The sequence below is a fragment of the Drosophila tropicalis genome, unplaced genomic scaffold (assembly GCF_018151085.1).
Source record: "Drosophila tropicalis isolate 14030-0801.00 unplaced genomic scaffold, ASM1815108v1 contig_443, whole genome shotgun sequence".
Classification (NCBI taxonomy): domain Eukaryota; kingdom Metazoa; phylum Arthropoda; class Insecta; order Diptera; family Drosophilidae; genus Drosophila; species Drosophila tropicalis.
In genome coordinates this window covers 2,949,357-2,967,892 of record NW_027172907.1, presented here as the reverse complement: position 1 = coordinate 2,967,892, position 18,536 = coordinate 2,949,357, and the positions used below count along the sequence as shown (strand labels likewise).

At 38.8% G+C, this 18,536-nt stretch overlaps 6 protein-coding genes across 7 annotated transcripts; 3 read left to right on the top strand and 3 right to left on the bottom strand.

Moving 5' to 3' along the window:
- Positions 1-2,233: 2,233 nt before the first annotated feature.
- Positions 2,234-2,533, top strand: LOC137574253 (protein new-glue 3-like). Its single transcript, XM_068286448.1, has one exon. It carries the CDS (start codon positions 2,240-2,242, stop codon positions 2,531-2,533), a length of 294 nt encoding a protein of 97 aa, XP_068142549.1. The 5' UTR covers positions 2,234-2,239.
- Positions 2,534-3,549: 1,016 nt separating this feature from the next.
- Positions 3,550-3,846, top strand: LOC137574272 (protein new-glue 3-like). Its single transcript, XM_068286485.1, has one exon. It carries the CDS (start codon positions 3,550-3,552, stop codon positions 3,844-3,846), a length of 297 nt encoding a protein of 98 aa, XP_068142586.1.
- Positions 3,847-4,685: 839 nt separating this feature from the next.
- On the bottom strand, positions 4,686-5,058 carry LOC137574255 (protein new-glue 3-like). Its single transcript, XM_068286450.1, has one exon. It carries the CDS (start codon positions 4,977-4,979, stop codon positions 4,686-4,688), a length of 294 nt encoding a protein of 97 aa, XP_068142551.1. The 5' UTR covers positions 4,980-5,058.
- A 1,301-nt stretch (positions 5,059-6,359) lies between these two features.
- On the bottom strand, positions 6,360-7,365 carry Syx8 (syntaxin 8). Its single transcript, XM_068285741.1, has 2 exons — positions 6,702-7,365; positions 6,360-6,634 (listed from the first exon to the last, which is right to left on the bottom strand). Exons 1-2 carry the CDS (start codon positions 7,258-7,260, stop codon positions 6,474-6,476), a joined length of 720 nt encoding a protein of 239 aa, XP_068141842.1. The 5' UTR covers positions 7,261-7,365; the 3' UTR covers positions 6,360-6,473.
- A 38-nt stretch (positions 7,366-7,403) lies between these two features.
- Positions 7,404-8,557, top strand: LOC137573727 (ADP-ribose pyrophosphatase, mitochondrial). Its single transcript, XM_068285740.1, has 2 exons — positions 7,404-7,995; positions 8,058-8,557. The coding sequence occupies exons 1-2, from the start codon at positions 7,466-7,468 to the stop codon at positions 8,470-8,472; spliced, it is 945 nt and encodes a 314-aa protein (XP_068141841.1). The 5' UTR covers positions 7,404-7,465; the 3' UTR covers positions 8,473-8,557.
- LOC137573726 (importin-4-like) lies at positions 8,544-18,505 on the bottom strand. Of its 2 annotated transcripts, XM_068285739.1 has the most exons (8): positions 18,069-18,501; positions 17,074-17,246; positions 16,248-16,966; positions 15,784-16,184; positions 10,629-10,738; positions 9,428-10,574; positions 9,151-9,368; positions 8,544-9,079 (listed from the first exon to the last, which is right to left on the bottom strand). In XM_068285739.1, the coding sequence occupies exons 1-8, from the start codon at positions 18,132-18,134 to the stop codon at positions 8,647-8,649; spliced, it is 3,267 nt and encodes a 1,088-aa protein (XP_068141840.1). In that variant the 5' UTR covers positions 18,135-18,501; the 3' UTR covers positions 8,544-8,646. The 2 variants fall into 2 exon arrangements, with proteins under 2 accessions (XP_068141840.1, XP_068141839.1); XM_068285738.1 differs by having other exon boundaries at positions 15,784-16,966; positions 18,069-18,505.
- Between the last annotated feature and the right edge of the window lie 31 nt (positions 18,506-18,536).

The window sequence follows — 18,536 nt, the reverse complement described above, 5'->3', positions numbered from 1 at the left end:
GATGAGCGGGATGTCCTTGGGCCAGATGAAAGTCCTTGCTCATGCGCGTCGACTGACGTTACCATGTCCTGGAATGTCCTTTAAATAGGTGGAAAAAAGGACCTTTGCAGAAAATTTCATGTCCTGCATCCTTAGATTACCCTAACTTTTTTTGATGCCAATCGATACAGATCATCAAGGACTTTCTACGAATCCATATCCGTTCGTCCTGCGCCAGGATTTGTGGATTCTAGAGCTAAGAAACGAAAAAAGGATCTTTTGTCGAGGCCATATCTCGCCAGGACATTGATCGATTTCGCCAGGACATCCTTTTTCGGAGCCTCCAGGATCAGGACTATCGATCTGCATTCAAGGATTTTCAATATCCTTCCAAAAATATTGCTCGAATTTTTGTAAGGGGGAGGTCAAAAAAATGGCAAAAAAGTGACAAAAAAACACAAATGTCCTTATAACTCGGTCATTTAAAGGACGCTCAGGATGTCCTTTGGTCAGATTGTAGTCCTTGATGATCCACATCGACTGACACTCTGAGATCCTGGAATATCCTTTTGGGAGCTGAGATAAAAGGACATTTTTGTTTATGAAAAAATGTTAATTAACTCGCGAGTCCTTTGCAGGATCAGGACGAAAGTGGTGCCCAAACATTCCAACCATTGAGGACTATCGTTGGTGCAAAGGACATCCCGATTGTCCTGCGGAGAGCTGAGATATTAAGGTTTTTGCATTTTTTCTAGATTTTTTTTAACTTTTGCTTCAATTTGGGACTTGGAAAAAATTACAAGTCAAATAAACAGAAAAGTGCTCAAAACTCGGTAGTTTTAAGGATGAGCGGGATGTCCTTGGGCCAGATGAAAGTCCTTGCTCATGCGCGTCGACTGACGTTACCATGTCCTGGAAAAAAGGACCTTTGCAGAAAATTTCATGTCCTGCATCCTTAGATGACCCTAACTTTTTTTGATGCCAATCGATACAGATCATCAAGGACTTTCTACGAATCCATATCCTTTCGTCCTGCGCCAGGATTTGTCGATTCTAGAGCTAAGAAAGGAAAAAAGGACCTTTTTGTCGAGGCCATATCTCGCCAGGACATTGATCGATTTCGCCAGGACATCCTTTTCCGGAGCCTCTAGGATCAGGACTATCGATCTGCATTCAAGGATTTTCAATATCCTTCCAAAAATATTGCTCGAATTTTTGTAAGGGGGGAGGTCAAAAAAATGGCAAAAAAAGTGACAAAAAACTACAAATGTCTTTATAACTTGGTCATTTAAAGGACGATCGGGATGTCCTTTGGTTAGATTGTAGTCCTTGATGATCCACATCGACTGACACTCTTAGATCCTGGAATATCCTTTTGGGAGCTGAGATAAAAGGACATTTTTGTTTATGAAAAAATGTTAATTAACTCGCGAGTCCTTTGCAGGATCAGGACGAAAGTGGTGCCCAAACATTCCAACCATTGAGGACTATCGTTGGTGCAAAGGACATCCCGATTGTCCTGCGGAGAGCTGAGATATTAAGGATTTCATAGATTTTGTCCAGTTTGTTGGCCACTTGGTAGAATTTGGGACTTGGAAAAAATTACAAGTGAAAAAACAGAAAGAGTGCTCATAAGGTGGTCATTTTAAGGACGATTGGGATGTTCTTTGGCCAGCTTAAAGTCCTTGAACACGCAGATCGATTGACATCTCCTGATCCTGGAATGTCCTTCGGTTAACTGAGAATCTGTGGAAATCCAAAGCATCCTTGTTCTTTTTCCTGCTGCAGGATTTCCGGATCTTATAGCTATGCATCACAAATAGGATATTTCTCTCTATGACATAAATTATTTGAGGTTCTTTGGTTATTTGAGTGTATTGAAATTTTTTACAGAATCTAATGGTTTTCCCCATTTTCCTCAGGCCGTGGATTCGCCAATACCCAAACAAGTCTGTATATAATTTAAATCGGAATATTTCCCACTTGTTTCACATCTTATACATACAATTGTCATTACAATTGAATTTCCGTAAAACTTAATTTGTGTCAACTTATAAATGTAAACTACGAGAACATGCTTACAAGACGCAGCTGTTCAAATACACCAAATATAATTTCAATATTTAAAATATACACAGAAATATTGGGTAGAAATTGGACTTATGCATAAATAGGCACAGTTCTAAACAGATGAAATCAGAACACCCAACTACCTCAATCCGATCCATCTCCACAGAGCTTTATCCTCTTGTAATTCAAAATGAAGTTCCTGATTGTCTTTGCCCTAATTGTCCTGTCCATTCAGTTGGCTGCATCGGCATCTTCAACTACGAGTAATGCAACTACAACTACAACGACAACAACAACCACTGATGCGACGACTACAACAACAACTTCCTCATCCGCAACAACAACGACAACGGCTAAATCCACCCACAAGAAGAAATGTTGGAAGGGCAACAACTGGTGCCACACTCGCAGACCGATCAGGAAGTGTCGCCATCCCGAGAAATGCCACAAAACTATCGTTATAGTGCGCCGCAGAAAAGATTAACTTTTAAAGAATGACATTTTGTTCATTGGACCATTAACTAATTTTAAATAAATAACATTTTTATTCAACATGATTATTTGACTATCACTACATTAAACAGAATCTTTTAATGTCGCTTTAAATTGATATTCTGTGTACAGTTTTAAGCTTTGCATCTTAAAGACATTTGAGAGAATCCTATTCAATACTATCCTATCCAATGACCAACTAGCATTCCGAGACAACAAATGATTCGATCTAAAGGTCTGCCCTTGTCTGTCTTGTCCTTCTCGAACTAGTAAACAGAAGAATGGCAAATTATGAAAAGAGACTCATTCCCAGAGACAAGCAACTAAGTCCAAAAGTCTTGTAAACCTTCTGCAATCAAAGGATATTGCCAGGAACTGTTCTCGCATTCGCTCTTGCACAACATCGCCTGAAATGAACTATAAATATCTATTTTATTAGCTATTCCAGTGAATTACTAAGTGAAAGTTTCAATAAAATAACTTTAACCTTTTCCTCTCACCACTCGCCCCTTTTGTCACAGATACAATGAAGACAGTGCCAATAATCGAGAGAAAGTGATTCTTCCGCTCCACACTCCCAATTGGCGCCTAGAAGAAGATGCTGCTCATTAGGGCTGCTGTGTATTTAGGAGCCATATCTTTCAGAGCTTTAAAAACTTTAAACTTTGCGATTCTGTAACTTTAAAACCTATTTTCAGAAGGAAAACCTCACGTGTTCAGTCTGAGGAAAAAAGGTCGAGTCGCCCAAACAAAACGTTTTACCTAAAATCTCTATACCAAGAATTGTTACAAACAAGTTTAAAAAATAAAGCTGTTTAAACACTTGATATTTACAAACTTCAGTCTACACAAATTTATCCGAATAATTTGTTTATCCAATAAGGTAAACACTGAAATCGTTTTCCGAATTCTGAATAAATACAGAGTCATCTCAGCGAATTAAATCAGAACACCCAACTACCTCAATCCGATCCATCTCCACAGAGCTTTATCCTCTTGTAATTCAAAATGAAGTTCCTGATTGTCTTTGCCCTAATTGTCCTGTCCATTCAGTTGGCTGCATCGGCATCTTCAACTACGAGTAATGCAACTACAACTACAACGACAACAACAACAACCACTGATGCAACGACTACAACAACAACTTCCTCATCCGCAACAACAACGACAACGGCTAAATCCACCCACAAGAAGAAATGTTGGAAGGGCAACAACTGGTGCCACACTCGCAGACCGATCAGGAAGTGTCGCCATCCCGAGAAATGCCACAAAACTATCGTTATAGTGCGCCGCAGAAAGGATTAAGAGTTTATCGTCTAATTTATGTACAACTATTTAAGAATACGAAATAAACGGTTTAATATATGTACACTCAAAGGTATGCAATAGTATTTCTTTGGGAATATACAAAAATCGCACAAATGCACAGTGGTGGATCCCATGGCATTTGAATCCTACGTAAAATTAGGTAAATTGTTCATTGGATTTCCATTTTGGGAAAAGGATATATTAGACTGTATCCTTTTTTGTTCGCAACCAAAAAAAATTTTAGATTGTAATAGCGACTTATTTTAAACATGTTAAATAAAAGGAACGGATCTTTGAAGATCCGAATTATATTTTATATTTTATAGTTTGGTTGAGTTTAGTTGTTGAACAGAAATGAAAAAGGTCGGCAATACGATTTGGTGTCATAAAATGGCATCAATGGCAAATATTTGCAATATTGTCAAGGAACATGTGAACTGAACAATTTACAGGGTTATAAAGGAAATTATAAGATCACTTTGATGTGAAAGTTAGAACCTGAATGAAAATCGATCGAAAACGCAGCGAACAATTCACTATTTCATGCTTATTGGCACTGTATGATTGTGAGATGAGCTACTTCAAGGGCAGACCTTTAGATCGAATCATTTGTTGTCTCGGAATGCTAGTTGGTAATTGGATAGGATAGTATTGAATAGGATTCTCTCAAATGTCTTTAAGATGCAAAGCTTAAAACTGTACACAGAATATCAATTTAAAGCGACATTAAAAGATTCTGTTTAATGTAGTGATAGTCAAATAATCATGTTGAATAAAAATGTTATTTATTTAAAATTAGTTAATGGTCCAATGAACAAAATGTCATTCTTTAAAAGTTAATCTTTTCTGCGGCGCACTATAACGATAGTTTTGTGGCATTTCTCGGGATGGCGACACTTCCTGATCGGTCTGCGAGTGTGGCACCAGTTGTTGCCCTTCCAACATTTCTTCTTGTGGGTGGATTTAGCCGTTGTCGTTGTTGTTGCGGATGAGGAAGTTGTTGTTGTAGTCGTCGCATCAGTGGTTGTTGTTGTCGTTGTAGTTGTAGTTGCATTACTCGTAGTTGAAGATGCCGATGCAGCCAACTGAATGGACAGGACAATTAGGGCAAAGACAATCAGGAACTTCATTTTGAATTACAAGAGGATAAAGCTCTGTGGAGATGGATCGGATTGAGGTAGTTGGGTGTTCTGATTTCATCTGTTTAAAACTGTGCCTATTTATGCATAAGTCCAATTTCTACCCAATATTTCTGTGTATATTTTAAATATTAAAATTATATTTGGTGTATTTGAACAGCTGCGTCTTGTAAGCATGTTCTCGTAGTTTACATTTATAAGTTGACACAAATTAAGTTTTACTTACGGAAATACAATTCAAATGACAAAATATTGGATAAATATTAACGTTTGTATGTATGTACATATGACCTACCTACCTACATGACATACCTATATGAAATCTGATTTATTGAACACAGATTGGTTCAGATGATGACTCATTTTGAAGATAGCAAAAAATCCATTAATGTTCGATTTTGTTACTTTAAGGCATTACTTAAAATTGTTCTATATTTTGAGAACGATCAATTGTTTCATGTTTTGAACATCAAAGATAATGGTTATTGTTTTTCAAGGCTCTAATATGTGTGCTTACGAAGTAAATGCAGAAGACGAACCCAGAAGAGGGAAGTAAATTGGCCTTGTTTTATATAGTTTACACAGTCTTAATAAGCAATAATACAAATTAGGATTATCTTAAAATATCATTCTTTTTTTTAGTTGGGTAAAATGTCGGGGTAATCCATTAAAAAAATCGAGAGATATTTGCAATTGTTTCTCATAGAAAAAAGTTATTTTTGTATCAGTTAATGGATGTGCTTTTCAGGATCTGAGCGGGTCATTAAAGACAATAATTTAAAAATTCCTGATCGTCCTTGAAATGGCTTTCTTAAAAGGCTGTTAATGTTTTTTTTTCGTCTGTTGAGAAATTTATCCGAATACGTCCCTTCTACAGAGTGTTGAAAATCCTTAAATGCAGTTTGATAGTCTTGATCTTGAAGGACTATAGAAGAATACCTTGTCGAAATGGGTAAGCATCATGCAAGTATATGACTGCAACCGAATAATTCTCATTTGTTGTCTTATTTCTCAAATCTGTACATGCAGCCGCAGAACAAAACGATACGGGTGTTGGGACGACCTTAAAAACCAGCATCGAGTGGCGTCAATTAAAATTAGTAGTTATCTAAGGAAACAAGACGTCAAACTGGCCATTAGACATTCGGATATTTCTTTGCATTGTTCAGAACTACGGTTGGATATATGTTTTTCTGAACCTGAAAAGACGGCTTGGACTTGCCAAGTAATCATTCCATTCATCATTCTATTGTTTGTAATTTAGTTTTTTTTTCAAGGTCCAAATTGACGCAAGTGGCCAAGTAGCCAGGTCAGTTACACTGACCAAATTAAAGTCTGCCACATAACAATAAATTTTATCAACAAAAAAAATTCTTTAAAACTTTGATAAATATAATGAGCAACATATAGTAGTATTTATATATAGGGTAAAATAAAAAATACATATGTCCTAAAAGGCATAACACTAATCGTTTCGTTTTTTGGTCACACAAAGACTACCACAATAATGCCCACGAAGAGACAAATTATTATCAGCCAATAACCCCAAGTGCTATCTCGACGATTAATTTGGCTAATGCTTTGGGTTTCCCGCTGGACACCATATTCCACTCGGTCCATTGTATTGGCCATGTTATCTAAAATAACTACAGAAACAAAATTAAAATATATTTATTCAAAATCCAACACATACAAATGGAAATGTATACCAACCGTTATGATCCTCAACCTCATTGCCAAGACGTTCAACTAGGAGACGCTGACGTGAAAGTGTATTAGATAGTGAATCTAAACCTCGCTCTTGCTCTGCTAGCATTTGCTCCTTTCTTAACTTGAACGAAGCCATATCGGCGGGTGCGCTTTCGATGTTGTGTAAGCCAGAAGATGCTTCTTCCTGCCATATGGACGAAGCAGAAGAGCTGGCTGCTGCTGCTCGATCGGCCCTTGTGGACTGACTAAATTTGTTAGTAATTTCTCTTAGATGCGAGTTGATTTTGTCGAGGTCTATCCGCCGTTGCTGTAGCTCTTCCTTGTTGCTTGTCTCCCAGGTGACAACGTTTTCCAAGACAACCCTTAAGTGTTCCACATCTTTCGCCAATTGCTCCAAGCCAGTCTGAATGCTTGAGGACAGCTGTGTGTATTTTGGATCTTGAATATGGGTGGATACGGTTTGTAGTTGCTGTCGTTCGTGTAGTTGCACCAGAAGTTGATGACGCAATCTCTCGCATCCCTCGTACTCAATGTCCCATGAGTCATGATCAACCAGAGCCATTTTGTGTTTAAATTAACTTTTATCAATAAATCCAAGCTATCTTGTTTAACAATGACTCAATACGAGCTCATTACCTTATTTTTGAGTTTGGTACTCACTGCGAGCTTGTTATCCCATTTTTGAGTATTTTATTCATTTGTCAATGTGACCAGTTTTCGATTGTTTTCTTTTTGCCGGCGCGACAACGATTTTTGTTATATTTCTAATGACAAACAGAAATGCAGCGGTAATTGTTCTCTTTGTACTCTATCTTGGCCTACTATCCAACGTTCGGTCTGAACAGTCCCCTGATTCAGACAAAATGATGACCTCTTTGGTTAAGCCGGGCATTTTCCGGCATGTTATGTGCCGCAATGAATTGTATCCCCGCAGCAATATTGCGCGTTATCCTGTGCCAGATGAGTTCGTTTTTTGGTCCGTTCCTTTTGCAGACTACTCACCACCTTCGTACACAGCTCCACATATAGGTGGACAAATATGGGCTGATCCGCCTTTACCCAGTGAGACCTTTAATCCGCAATGGAACCACAATAACGGTCAGGTCAATCGACAATCCTTTCATGGTAACTACGAGGTAGTAGGCGGATGTTTTCCGCTTAATCCCATGGGGCGCACAGGCATTCGTGGTCGCGGCTTGTTAGGCAGATGGGGCCCCAACCATGCTGCCGATCCTATTGTGACTCGATGGAAGCGAGATGAGAAGGATGAAAAAATGCAGCATCCCAAAACGGGCAAGTGAGTTCCTACAATAAAATCCATTCTTTTATGCTAACTTGTACATTACACTTTATTACAAGGAATATTCTTCAAATGGTAGCTATTCAACGATCGGATAATAAATTATGGGCCATACCTGGGGGCATGGTCGACCCTGGGGAGAATGTTAGCGTTACGTTGAAACGTGAATTTACAGAAGAGGCTCTTAATTTCACTGACAAGTCAAATATGGTAGAAAAATTCTTCCAGAATGGCGTTCACGTTTATAGTGGCTATGTAGATGATTTCCGTAATACGGACAATGCCTGGATGGAGACATCTGCATTAAACTTTCACGACGAAGACGGCACGGATGTGGGTCGATTGGAGTTAATGGCCGGCGATGACGCCACCAATGTCCGTTGGACTGACTTGGATGGCCAACAACTAAAGTTGCATGCCAATCATGCTGATATTGTTAAAGATGTGGTCATCAAAAGAAACGCACATTGGTAATAACTGATGCATCTACTATTGTCTCTGCATCAGTTGGCAATGATAAACGAATGATAAAAATGCAATAAATATTTTCCACTTCCAACTATTCGTTTTTTATTCATGATGTTCTCGTTTCGGTTGCTAAGTATGTAACTAATTAAGTGGGTTGGGAGCTATGCTGTGCGAGTATATCTATGTTTGTGGGTAGAAGCTGTTCGAATATATGGATGTCATCGAATTGGTAACATTATTAAACTTGTTTGGGTATTGCTGACGGATCTCTTGGACGAATTCAATGGCACTGGCTGTGCTTTCTTTATCAGGCATTTGTTTTTTATATAGAACTTCAATCACTATTGCCAGCATCTGTTCGATGAAGTCTACAATATTGGGTTGCGCTTTCATATAGAGAGCACGGAATGCCTTCAAAATCATATCATTTTCTTCAGTATCTTCGCGCAATGGCAAATGACCAAGGAAAACGGGCAGAACTTGAGCTATAGGTACAGCTTCATGATTAAGCACCAGAAGTCGTGCCACGGCGCCGCATATATTATCCATTGCCGAAGGATTCGGCTCCTTGGAAATAGCATTGGAGAGAGTTTGCAAAATTGCAGGGTAAGTTCTGTAAAGACATCGAAATACAAATATATATAACTTCAGTTGATTGGGGAAATATTTTGAGTTTATACTCACTCAAACGATTTTTCCTCCGCGTAGAGTACCAGCTCACCCAAGCCAAAGTAACAGTTTTGACGAGCCTTAGGATCCTTATCGTTTGCCCCGCCTATGAGCAAGGGGCAAAGGATATCAAAATAGGTCACCACACAGGAGCCCAAAGATTTAAAGGAGTCGGCCAAAACGCCATAGACAAAAGCTCTCTGCTCGGCAGAATCGTTACGCTTGGCCTTATTCTACATAGGACAGTAATTATGAATAATGCACATGTAAATTATAATAGTTTATGACCTACCAACTTATTGATAAAGATATTGAAAATTCTGCCAAAATACAATGAGAACTGTTCTGGTTGAATGGTAAGTCCGAACATTGGAAACAAATTGCCAGCATTCTCAATAAGTATCTCGTCGTATTCACTATCCTCTGGGTCTTCATCATCGCCGACTTCACTTGGCTCATTAAATTGGCATGCCATTTTAGCGTTCAATACATCTTTAATACAATGAAAGATCAAGTCACTTATCTCTTGCGTTGGGATTGCCGCTGTCCTAATCTCTTTGAATAAATCAGTCATCACTTCAAGCAAATGGATAACAACAGAACGTTCGTCATCTTTGCGAATCATTTGGGCAAATTTTGGCATGACAATCTCGCAGGCCCGCTTCACTCCGTCAGTATCACCTAGACGATAAAGTGCGGCCACAAATTCACAAATAGTTTCCACGGCTGCCTTACGAATTGAGTCATGCGGATGATTTATCACTTTGTACACATTCTCGAAGGCCACTTGCAGATAGGGGGCAAATGCACTGCCAGTATTGGTTGCGAATTCTTTAAGAGCCAAAATGGCCTCTTCCTTCTCCACGACAAAATCGTTCTCGACTGTAAAACCATCGAGCTCATCGTCATCATCTTCATCATCTGTATTGTCTAAATCGATTTCTCTGTCGAATCCACTTTCTTCTCCCTCTACGTGCAAGGAGCTTGAGCCATTCTCCTGAACAATGGGCAGAATATCTTCAGAAGAAATCACAGATTCTACCACACGGTCCATTATCTTGGGAAACACATTGGACATGCTTTCATTCACCACTTTAGATAGAGCACCCATCAAATTGTAAATGGCACGACGAAAGTCTGGATCGTCTGGACCCTCAGACAACATCGTCAAACAATACGACATTGTATCATTTGCCAATGGTATAAAATTCTCCTTTCCTACCTCACGGGTAATTGCGGCCAATGTATCGATTGCTTGAATACGCAGAGTATTCGCTTCCTTATCACACTCCTTTACCAAATATGCCTGCAATATGGTCACGATTCTTGGGAAATAGGGCATCATATGTTCCTTCGCTGCTGTTGCGGTAGATGCGACAGCCGACAAGGCTAATTCTCGCAAGTGTGTCGAATTATTGTTATCCAAAGTTTCGAAAAGCCTGAACAAAACAGTCTTAAAAACAATTTGAATTCTAAAATTTATAACTACTTACCGATCCATCAGCAATGGCAAATGCGGCACAATGTTATCTTCCAAATTTTCGCAATAGGTTTCTAAAGCATAAAACATGCGCTCCAAGTGTTTAGGTTCGGGTTGACCCATCTAAAAAAAAAGGAATAAAATGGTATTTCAGTAAAGATTTTATAAAGTTCAGTAAAATGTGTCTTAAGTGCAAAAACTCGGAAGAGAATGCCTATAAAAAAAAATATAATAAATATCGATTTTATATGTATAATTAAAAATCACCTAAACATCTTACCTATGCCTATATTTCAAGCTATACTTGGTAAAATTAATTACCTATTTTGATAAACAATTTTTTTGGTTTGCATTGGTTGACTTGTGTCTGAATTTGTTAAAATATGTATATAACCACCGCAGTATGTCTATCTCTTTCATATTATTCTAGAATGATCCGATCTGTGAATTGTAACGGACATTCTTTCATTTCTGCTTTACGTTCTTATTCTCGCTGCCTGCGCTGCAGCGAATATTCTTATGCATAAGTTTAGTCTCTAATAAACCTCTACTCGAATAGGTTCTGGGCCCAGGCAGCAGAAAGTAAAACTGTGCGGGTTAGTCGGAAAGACTTGTAAGAGATTCGTTTTGTTAATTAAAGTTTGTGATTAACTAATTTGTTCAAGATGAGTACACAATTTTCAATCGAAAAACTAGATGGTGAAAATTATAGTGTATGGTCAGTACAGATGAAAAGTCTGTTGATTCATTCTGATTTGTGGTCGGTGACATGTGGTCGGTTAAAAAAAGTGGCGTCTGATACGGCTGAACAAAAGGAGTTGTTTGACAGTAAAGACGAGAAAGCCCTCGCAAGTATTTTGTTGTGCGTAAGTCCGTCGCAGATCAACGGTATAAAACATTGTAAAACCGCGAACGAGGCATGGGCAAAGTTGTCCGCGATTCACATGCCCTCCGGTCCGGCTAGAAAAATACAGTTGTTTAAGCAATTGTTGTATTCTAAAATGTTGGCTACAGACAGTATTCGAGAGCATTTGAATAATTTTTCTAATGTCGTAGAAAAGTTAAGTGAAATTCAGGAACAAGTGCCTGATGAAATGCTCGTTATAATTTTGTTGGCAAGTTTAAGTGATGATTTCGAAAATTTTGTAGTTGCCATAGAAACGCGAGACTCGTTGCCATCGCTAAGCGCTCTAAAAATTAAATTGCTTGAAGAGGGAGAGAGACGCAAGATTGGCGAAGTAGCCGAGAAAAGTGAGAATAAAATGTATTCGTCGCGTCAAGAAAACGGTAAAAAGAACAAAGCAATGAGAGAACCAAAAAACATTGAATGTTGGTTGTGCGGTCGTCGCGGGCATTTCGCGTCGAAGTGTAGTTCGAAAGAGAGAAAAGACAACGCGAGCGAAAAGAACAGTAAAAAATCTTTTCGGTGCTCTCTACTTCTGGAACACGAATCGGTTTGTCGAAAAATGCGTGGTGTGTAGACAGCGGGGCTACAGCTCATTTGTGTGCGGACAAATCAATGTTCACGAGTATGCGTGAGCACAAAGAGAAAATCAAGTTAGCAGGCGACAGTTATATAGAAGCCGAAGGTTGCGGTACAGTGGAACTAATATGCAAAAATATCACGATCGAGTTGGTTGACGTGCTATATGTAAAAGACTTACAATGTAACTTTATTTCGGTATCAAAAGCAACAGAAAATGGCTTAAGAGTAATTTTTGTCAAAAACAAAGTGTTCGTTAAAGACAGTAACAATCGTGATTTAATGATCGCAGAGAAACACAACGGTTTGTTTTTGTTTGAAAGTAAAACAAAAACAGTTTTTGCTGCAGAAGCAAATGTAAATCAGCTGGTGAAATGGCATGATCGATTCGGACATTTAAATTTCGATAGTTTGAACAAAATGATTAAGCAGGATATGGTCTATGGTCTCAATGCTAGAGTGTGTAGTACAAATGACCTTGTATGTGAAACGTGTGCAAAAAGTAAAATTTGCGTTAAGAAGTTTCCGAAGTTTTCGGAAAGTCGCTCAAAGGAATTGTTGGGCTTGATTCATACAGACATTTGTGGACCTATGCGTACAGCGTCACAAGGTGGTGCGCGCTATTTTGCAACTTTCATAGACGATAAATCGCGTTATGTATCGGTATACATGTTAAAGAATAAGAGCGATATTTTCCAGAAATTCCAAGATTTCAAAATTCTAGCAGAAAATCAGACGGGTAAGCGTATAAAAGCCATACGAAGCGACAACGGTCGCGAGTACCTGAGCGATGTATTTGAACAGTTCTTATCGAGTCATGGAATAAAAAGACAACTCACTGTTCCCCACACTCCACAACAAAATGGTGTGGCGGAGCGCGCAAATAGAACCTTGGTGGAGATGGCGCGAAGCATGATAGTGCATGCTGGAGTTGGCGAATCCTTTTGGGGAGAGGCGATAATGACGGCTGCATATTTACGGAACAGAGCAGAAACTGCAACTTTGCCTGACAATACTCCATACGAGGTTTGGTATGGGAAAAAGCCAAGCGTATCTCATCTTAAAGTATTTGGTATGAAAGCTATTGTTTTAGATAAAACTCATAAGAACAAGTTTTCAGCGAAAGGGAAGCAGCATATTTTGGTAGGTTACTCCGAGACTGCCAAGGCTTATCGTCTTTACAACCCTGTCAAAAGGACCGTAGTAGTATCCCGAGATGTCGTGTTTTTGGAGCACAAGTTCATGAAAGAGTTGGAGCACGGTCGAGAATCATCATGTGAGTCAGATGTGGTAATCTTTCAGCCAAGTGAAAAACTTGATTGCGAGCATAATGATGAAATCCAAGAAAAATCTGTGGAGCAGCAAATTCCAATTGTTGATGAGCAAAGTGGTGACGAAGAAAATGCTGAGGAGGAGCAACCATATACCCGAAGAGGGCCAGGGAGACCAAAGATTGTTCGCACTGGGCGTGCTGGTCGTCCACGAAGAGAGTACAATATGCTGAATGTACTAGATGCGAAAGACGTCATTGTTCCTACCTGTATAAATGAGGCATTTAAGTCAGAGCAGTCGGAAAACTGGAAATCAGCAATGCAGAAGGAGTATGACAACCTAGAAAACATTAGGACATGGAGTTTGGTTGATCTTCCTGCAAACAAAAAAGGTTATCGGTTGTAAATGGGTTTTTACCACCAAACGAGATGAGAGTGGCAAAGTTCAGCGCTTCAAGGCAAGATTGGTCGCAAAAGGGTGTGGTCAACAATATGGAATTAACTACAAGGAAACTTTTTCCCCGGTTGCACGTTATTCCTCAATCAGACTGGTGATTGCGTTGGCGGTGGAGCACGAGATGCACTTGCACCAGATGGATGTCTCTGCAGCATACCTCAATAGTGAGCTACAAGATGACGTTTATATGCGACAACCTGAAGGTTTTGTCGATACTGATCATCCCAAGCGTGTACTCAAGCTACATAAATCGTTGTACGGCTTGAAACAGAGTGGGCGTGAGTGGAACCAAAAGTTGGATAGCGTTCTTTTGAAGATTGGTTTCGTTCCGTGTGCAAGCGAACCGTGTATATACACGAGCAAAGTCAATGGGTATTTATCTATTATTGTTGTATATGTTGACGATTTTATACTTGCATGTACCAGAAAAGACGACGTGGCCTACATAAAGCAGCTCATATCAAACGAATTTGATGTGGTCGACGGCGGTGAACTCCATCATTTTTTGGGGATGGAAATCGAGCGAGATGGCAAGACTGGCAATGTCTCCATAGGCCACAAGCAGTACATCGAAGGCTTGTTGCATGAATATGGTATGCAGGACTGCAAGCCGAACGCGACTCCTCTAGAGGTTGGGTTCCAGACGAAGTGCGATAGCGATGATTGCGGTCAGGTGGACAAGACACGCTATCAATCACTCATTGGTTCGTTATTGTATTTGGCGTTGACTACACGGCCAGATATAATACACTCTGTGGCTAAATTGGCGCAGAGAAATTCAGATCCGCACAAGGAACATGAGGTTGCAGCCAAGAGGGTATTGAGATATCTAAGAGGTACCTCAGATGTGAGACTCCATTATAGCAAAACTGGTGTTCCTATCCACTGTTTTGTTGATGCGGACTGGGCTGGCGATTGCAACGATCGGAAGTCGTTCACTGGTTGGTCATTCCTTATTGCTGGAGCGGCGGTGTCATGGGAATCAAAGAAGCAAAATCTGGTTGCCCTCAGTAGCACGGAGGCCGAGTACGTAGCACTTTCTACAGCAGCCAAAGAAGCGATATACATCAGAAAGCTGATCAACGAGATGGGATTCGGGCCGATGGCGAAGCTGATAATTTATAGTGACAACCAGAGCGCACAATGTCTTGCTAAAGATGCTAAATTTCATTCACGTAGCAAGCATATTGAAATAAAATATCATTTTGTAAGGGAAATGTATAAAGAAAATGTAATAGATATCAAATACATTCCCACAGATAGTATGACCTCAGATATATTAACAAAGAACTTATGTAAGGTCAAACATGTAAAGTTTACAGAAATGTTGGGATTAAAATAATTTTTGTACAAGATAGACTTCGCGTTGAGAAGGAGTGTTAAAATATGTATATAACCACCGCAGTATGTCTATCTCTTTCATATTATTCTAGAATGATCCGATCTGTGAATTGTAACGGACATTCTTTCATTTCTGCTTTACGTTCTTATTCTCGCTGCCTGCGCTGCAGCGAATATTCTTATGCATAAGTTTAGTCTCTAATAAACCTCTACTCGAATAGAATTTAATTGGCGATATGAATTGATCGTAGAGAAAAGAGCTGTTATATATTTATAAAATATTATAACCTAATCTTATGACTGAATAAGACCTAAAATGATTTGCATCTGAAAGGAGTTTTTATAAATGTGCAGTGCAAAGGTAAAATAGAGAAACGATAAGAAAACATCTAGAACAGGCACCCTATATTTGGTGAGAACCGATTTGCGTTTGATTTGTAGCCGATTAATATACTGTATTGTATCTTTGACCGGCGCATTAGCCATTGGATATTCCTTCAATTGACCAAGCAGCACAGAAAACAAAACAAACGAAAAAACGCAATTAAAGCACAAATATAGAATATATGTACATACATATGTATATGTAAAATTAACAGATTATCAATAAACTTACCTTTAGCTCCACAACCAATTGATGCAGGAAATCAAAGAGGACAGGCAATATCTGTGGAGCGAATTTGGATATTTCCGGCTGTAAATGCTCAGAAAACTGGCCCAAAGTGAAAAAGGCAGCATTGCGAACTACAGGCGCTTGATCGGCTATACCACTCTTTACAATGTTTAACATTATCTCTAGATATTTGCTGCATATGGTTTCAGCACAGCCCTCGGCAATGACAGCCATACAAAGGAAGGCGGCTCGACGATGGTAGGGATCAGCATTTTGGAGAGCCGGTTCCAGCAATTGTAGTAGTGGAGGTATCAGCTTTTCTGGCGACATATTTAAGGCCAATAAATCAAGAGTTTGTGTGGCCGCTGAGACAGGACAATCACCATCGGTGGAAAGATCCTCGGCTACAAAAGAAAGGCAGTTGGTAATATAGTTCTCTCGATGAATGTAATTACCGAATAAGTTACCGTCATCATTGTCAGTTTCGCAGCACATCATTTCAAAGACAACTTGTAGAATTGGCTCCAATAATTTCTGTTTGGTTATATCTTTCTTTTTTAGCCGCACTATACGACCAATCAATATAACTACTTGACTTCGAATGGCATTATCGACTTGCTTGTTATTAAGGGTGGTCAAGCAGAACTCCATTAAAGGTTTTATGTTGTTATTAAACAACTTGGGAACATATTCGAGCATGCCGTCAAATATATCGAAAACGACAGAAAAATCATCTGCATTCCCTTTAACGACGAATGCCGAAACTGCTTTAATAATCAACGGCATTACTTTGAGTACTGTATGTTCGGCTGTTGTGTGACCACTGACAAATGGCATTAGATAACACATGCCAACTATCATGTTGGATACAGTGGGTGAAGCCAAATCTCCCCGCGTCTCAGCATTAATAAGGACTGAGGCAAACATTTCGCAAATCGAATCCATGTGATTGACAAATTGGTCCGGCGCTGAATCTGTTAATGTTACAAATGTAGATGATCCGAGCTCACTTTCTTTCGCATCGGGTAGACTGATGCGTTCGTAAATGAATTTCAGAATTTGACCTAGCCATACGTCCTTCTTCGAAGAGTCATGCCGAATCACGGAGCCTACACATTGGGCAATTGCGTTCTTCACTGTTTTCTCTTTCTCCAGTATAAGAGCCTGCATTATGGCTTGTTTGATGCTATTAGTTATAAGGGGAGAAAAAATAAATCAAGAATTGGGGTCAATTTTTAAATTCTAACCAGAATTTCTTTACGGTTCATTAATGCTATATGCCTAATAACTTACGCTTCCTGCTGTTGCTGGGGAACCTGTTGCCAGTGACGAAGCTTCATTATACGCTTGTTCAATAAAACGGCTGACAATTGCCGTTTTTGTGTGTCACGTGGCGATACGATCATTTGGCACAATGTCCATAAAGTCTCTGGATTCTCATAGGCCTTAGCTAATTCGGCAGTGGCCTGCAAGAAAATTCGAAAAGAATTTTAATTATATGTATGATGATATCATATGTATGCCGATATATGTATGTATGTATGTATGTACACTTTAAGTGGGTACTCCATATGGTCACTTATTGTTGGAATAAAAAATTTGTTTTAATTTTAAAATCAAGTGCTTCTTTTGTAACCGACAGCGAACTACCCTCTGGCAATTGTTCAATAAAACGGCGATTACCGAAAAAATATACGGAATTCCAAGAATCAGGATTCATACTTTTTTCCACTAAACTGAAGGATACACATGTATGTATGTATGTATGTATGTATGTATGTATGTATGTACATACATATATTTGTTTATATAAAGATTTCTAAAAATGGGAAGGGCCAAACAATTGTGCTTTCATTTGAAATTTCAATAGTGCAAATCATAAATGCAGAATCAAATATTTCATATATGTATACACATACATATGTACATATATATGTATGAACATAAAACAGCGTAAGACTTTTTTTATATAGCACTTTATTAAATACACACATATTCTTTTGCCATAATCAGCCGGAAAACAAAAGTGTACATATGTACATAGATTCATATGTACATATGCATGTATTGGAATGTGCACATGTTAAATGATTTAATAAAAAACTGTCAATAAGAAATAATTTCAGCTAACTAAATATGATGTATTTGCAGCTTATGTGTTTGTGCATAGAAACCCAAGGCATAATAATTAAAGTAAGAAAAATGGCGAATAGAGAAAGACAAGCAATCGGCACAGGATAAAATGCAGCTAACCTGATTTACCTTCTACTTAAATTTAAGACACTTACCAACTGTATCTTACTATTATCTGAGCAGAGCAGACCCTCGATAATTTGTTCCAATTGTTGTGACATTGTTTTAATATATATATGTATGTATTAGGCCGAGATTAAATAAGGATATCACAAAAAATTTAGACTTTTCGCTGAGCGCTGCAACCGCTAAAAAAATATGAAACTAGACGCGGGAGGAATAGCGAGGGAGTTTGCAAAAAATATACGCAGGGCTGAGCAATCAAGTAAATAACCACGTTTTATTAAATTTAGGGCTCCCGTAAATATCACTAATAAATATTTTGAAAATACATGTATATTATTTTTTATATTGTTTTACTTCTACACACGTGTGTTAACTAAGATAGACTGTTTGTGACTAACTTTACTGCTGTAGCCTGCTCGGGGTATTGGTTTTGGCACACAAATTTTGAATTATCAAGGCATATGTGATCACTCAAATTGTACAACAGCAGAATCAGA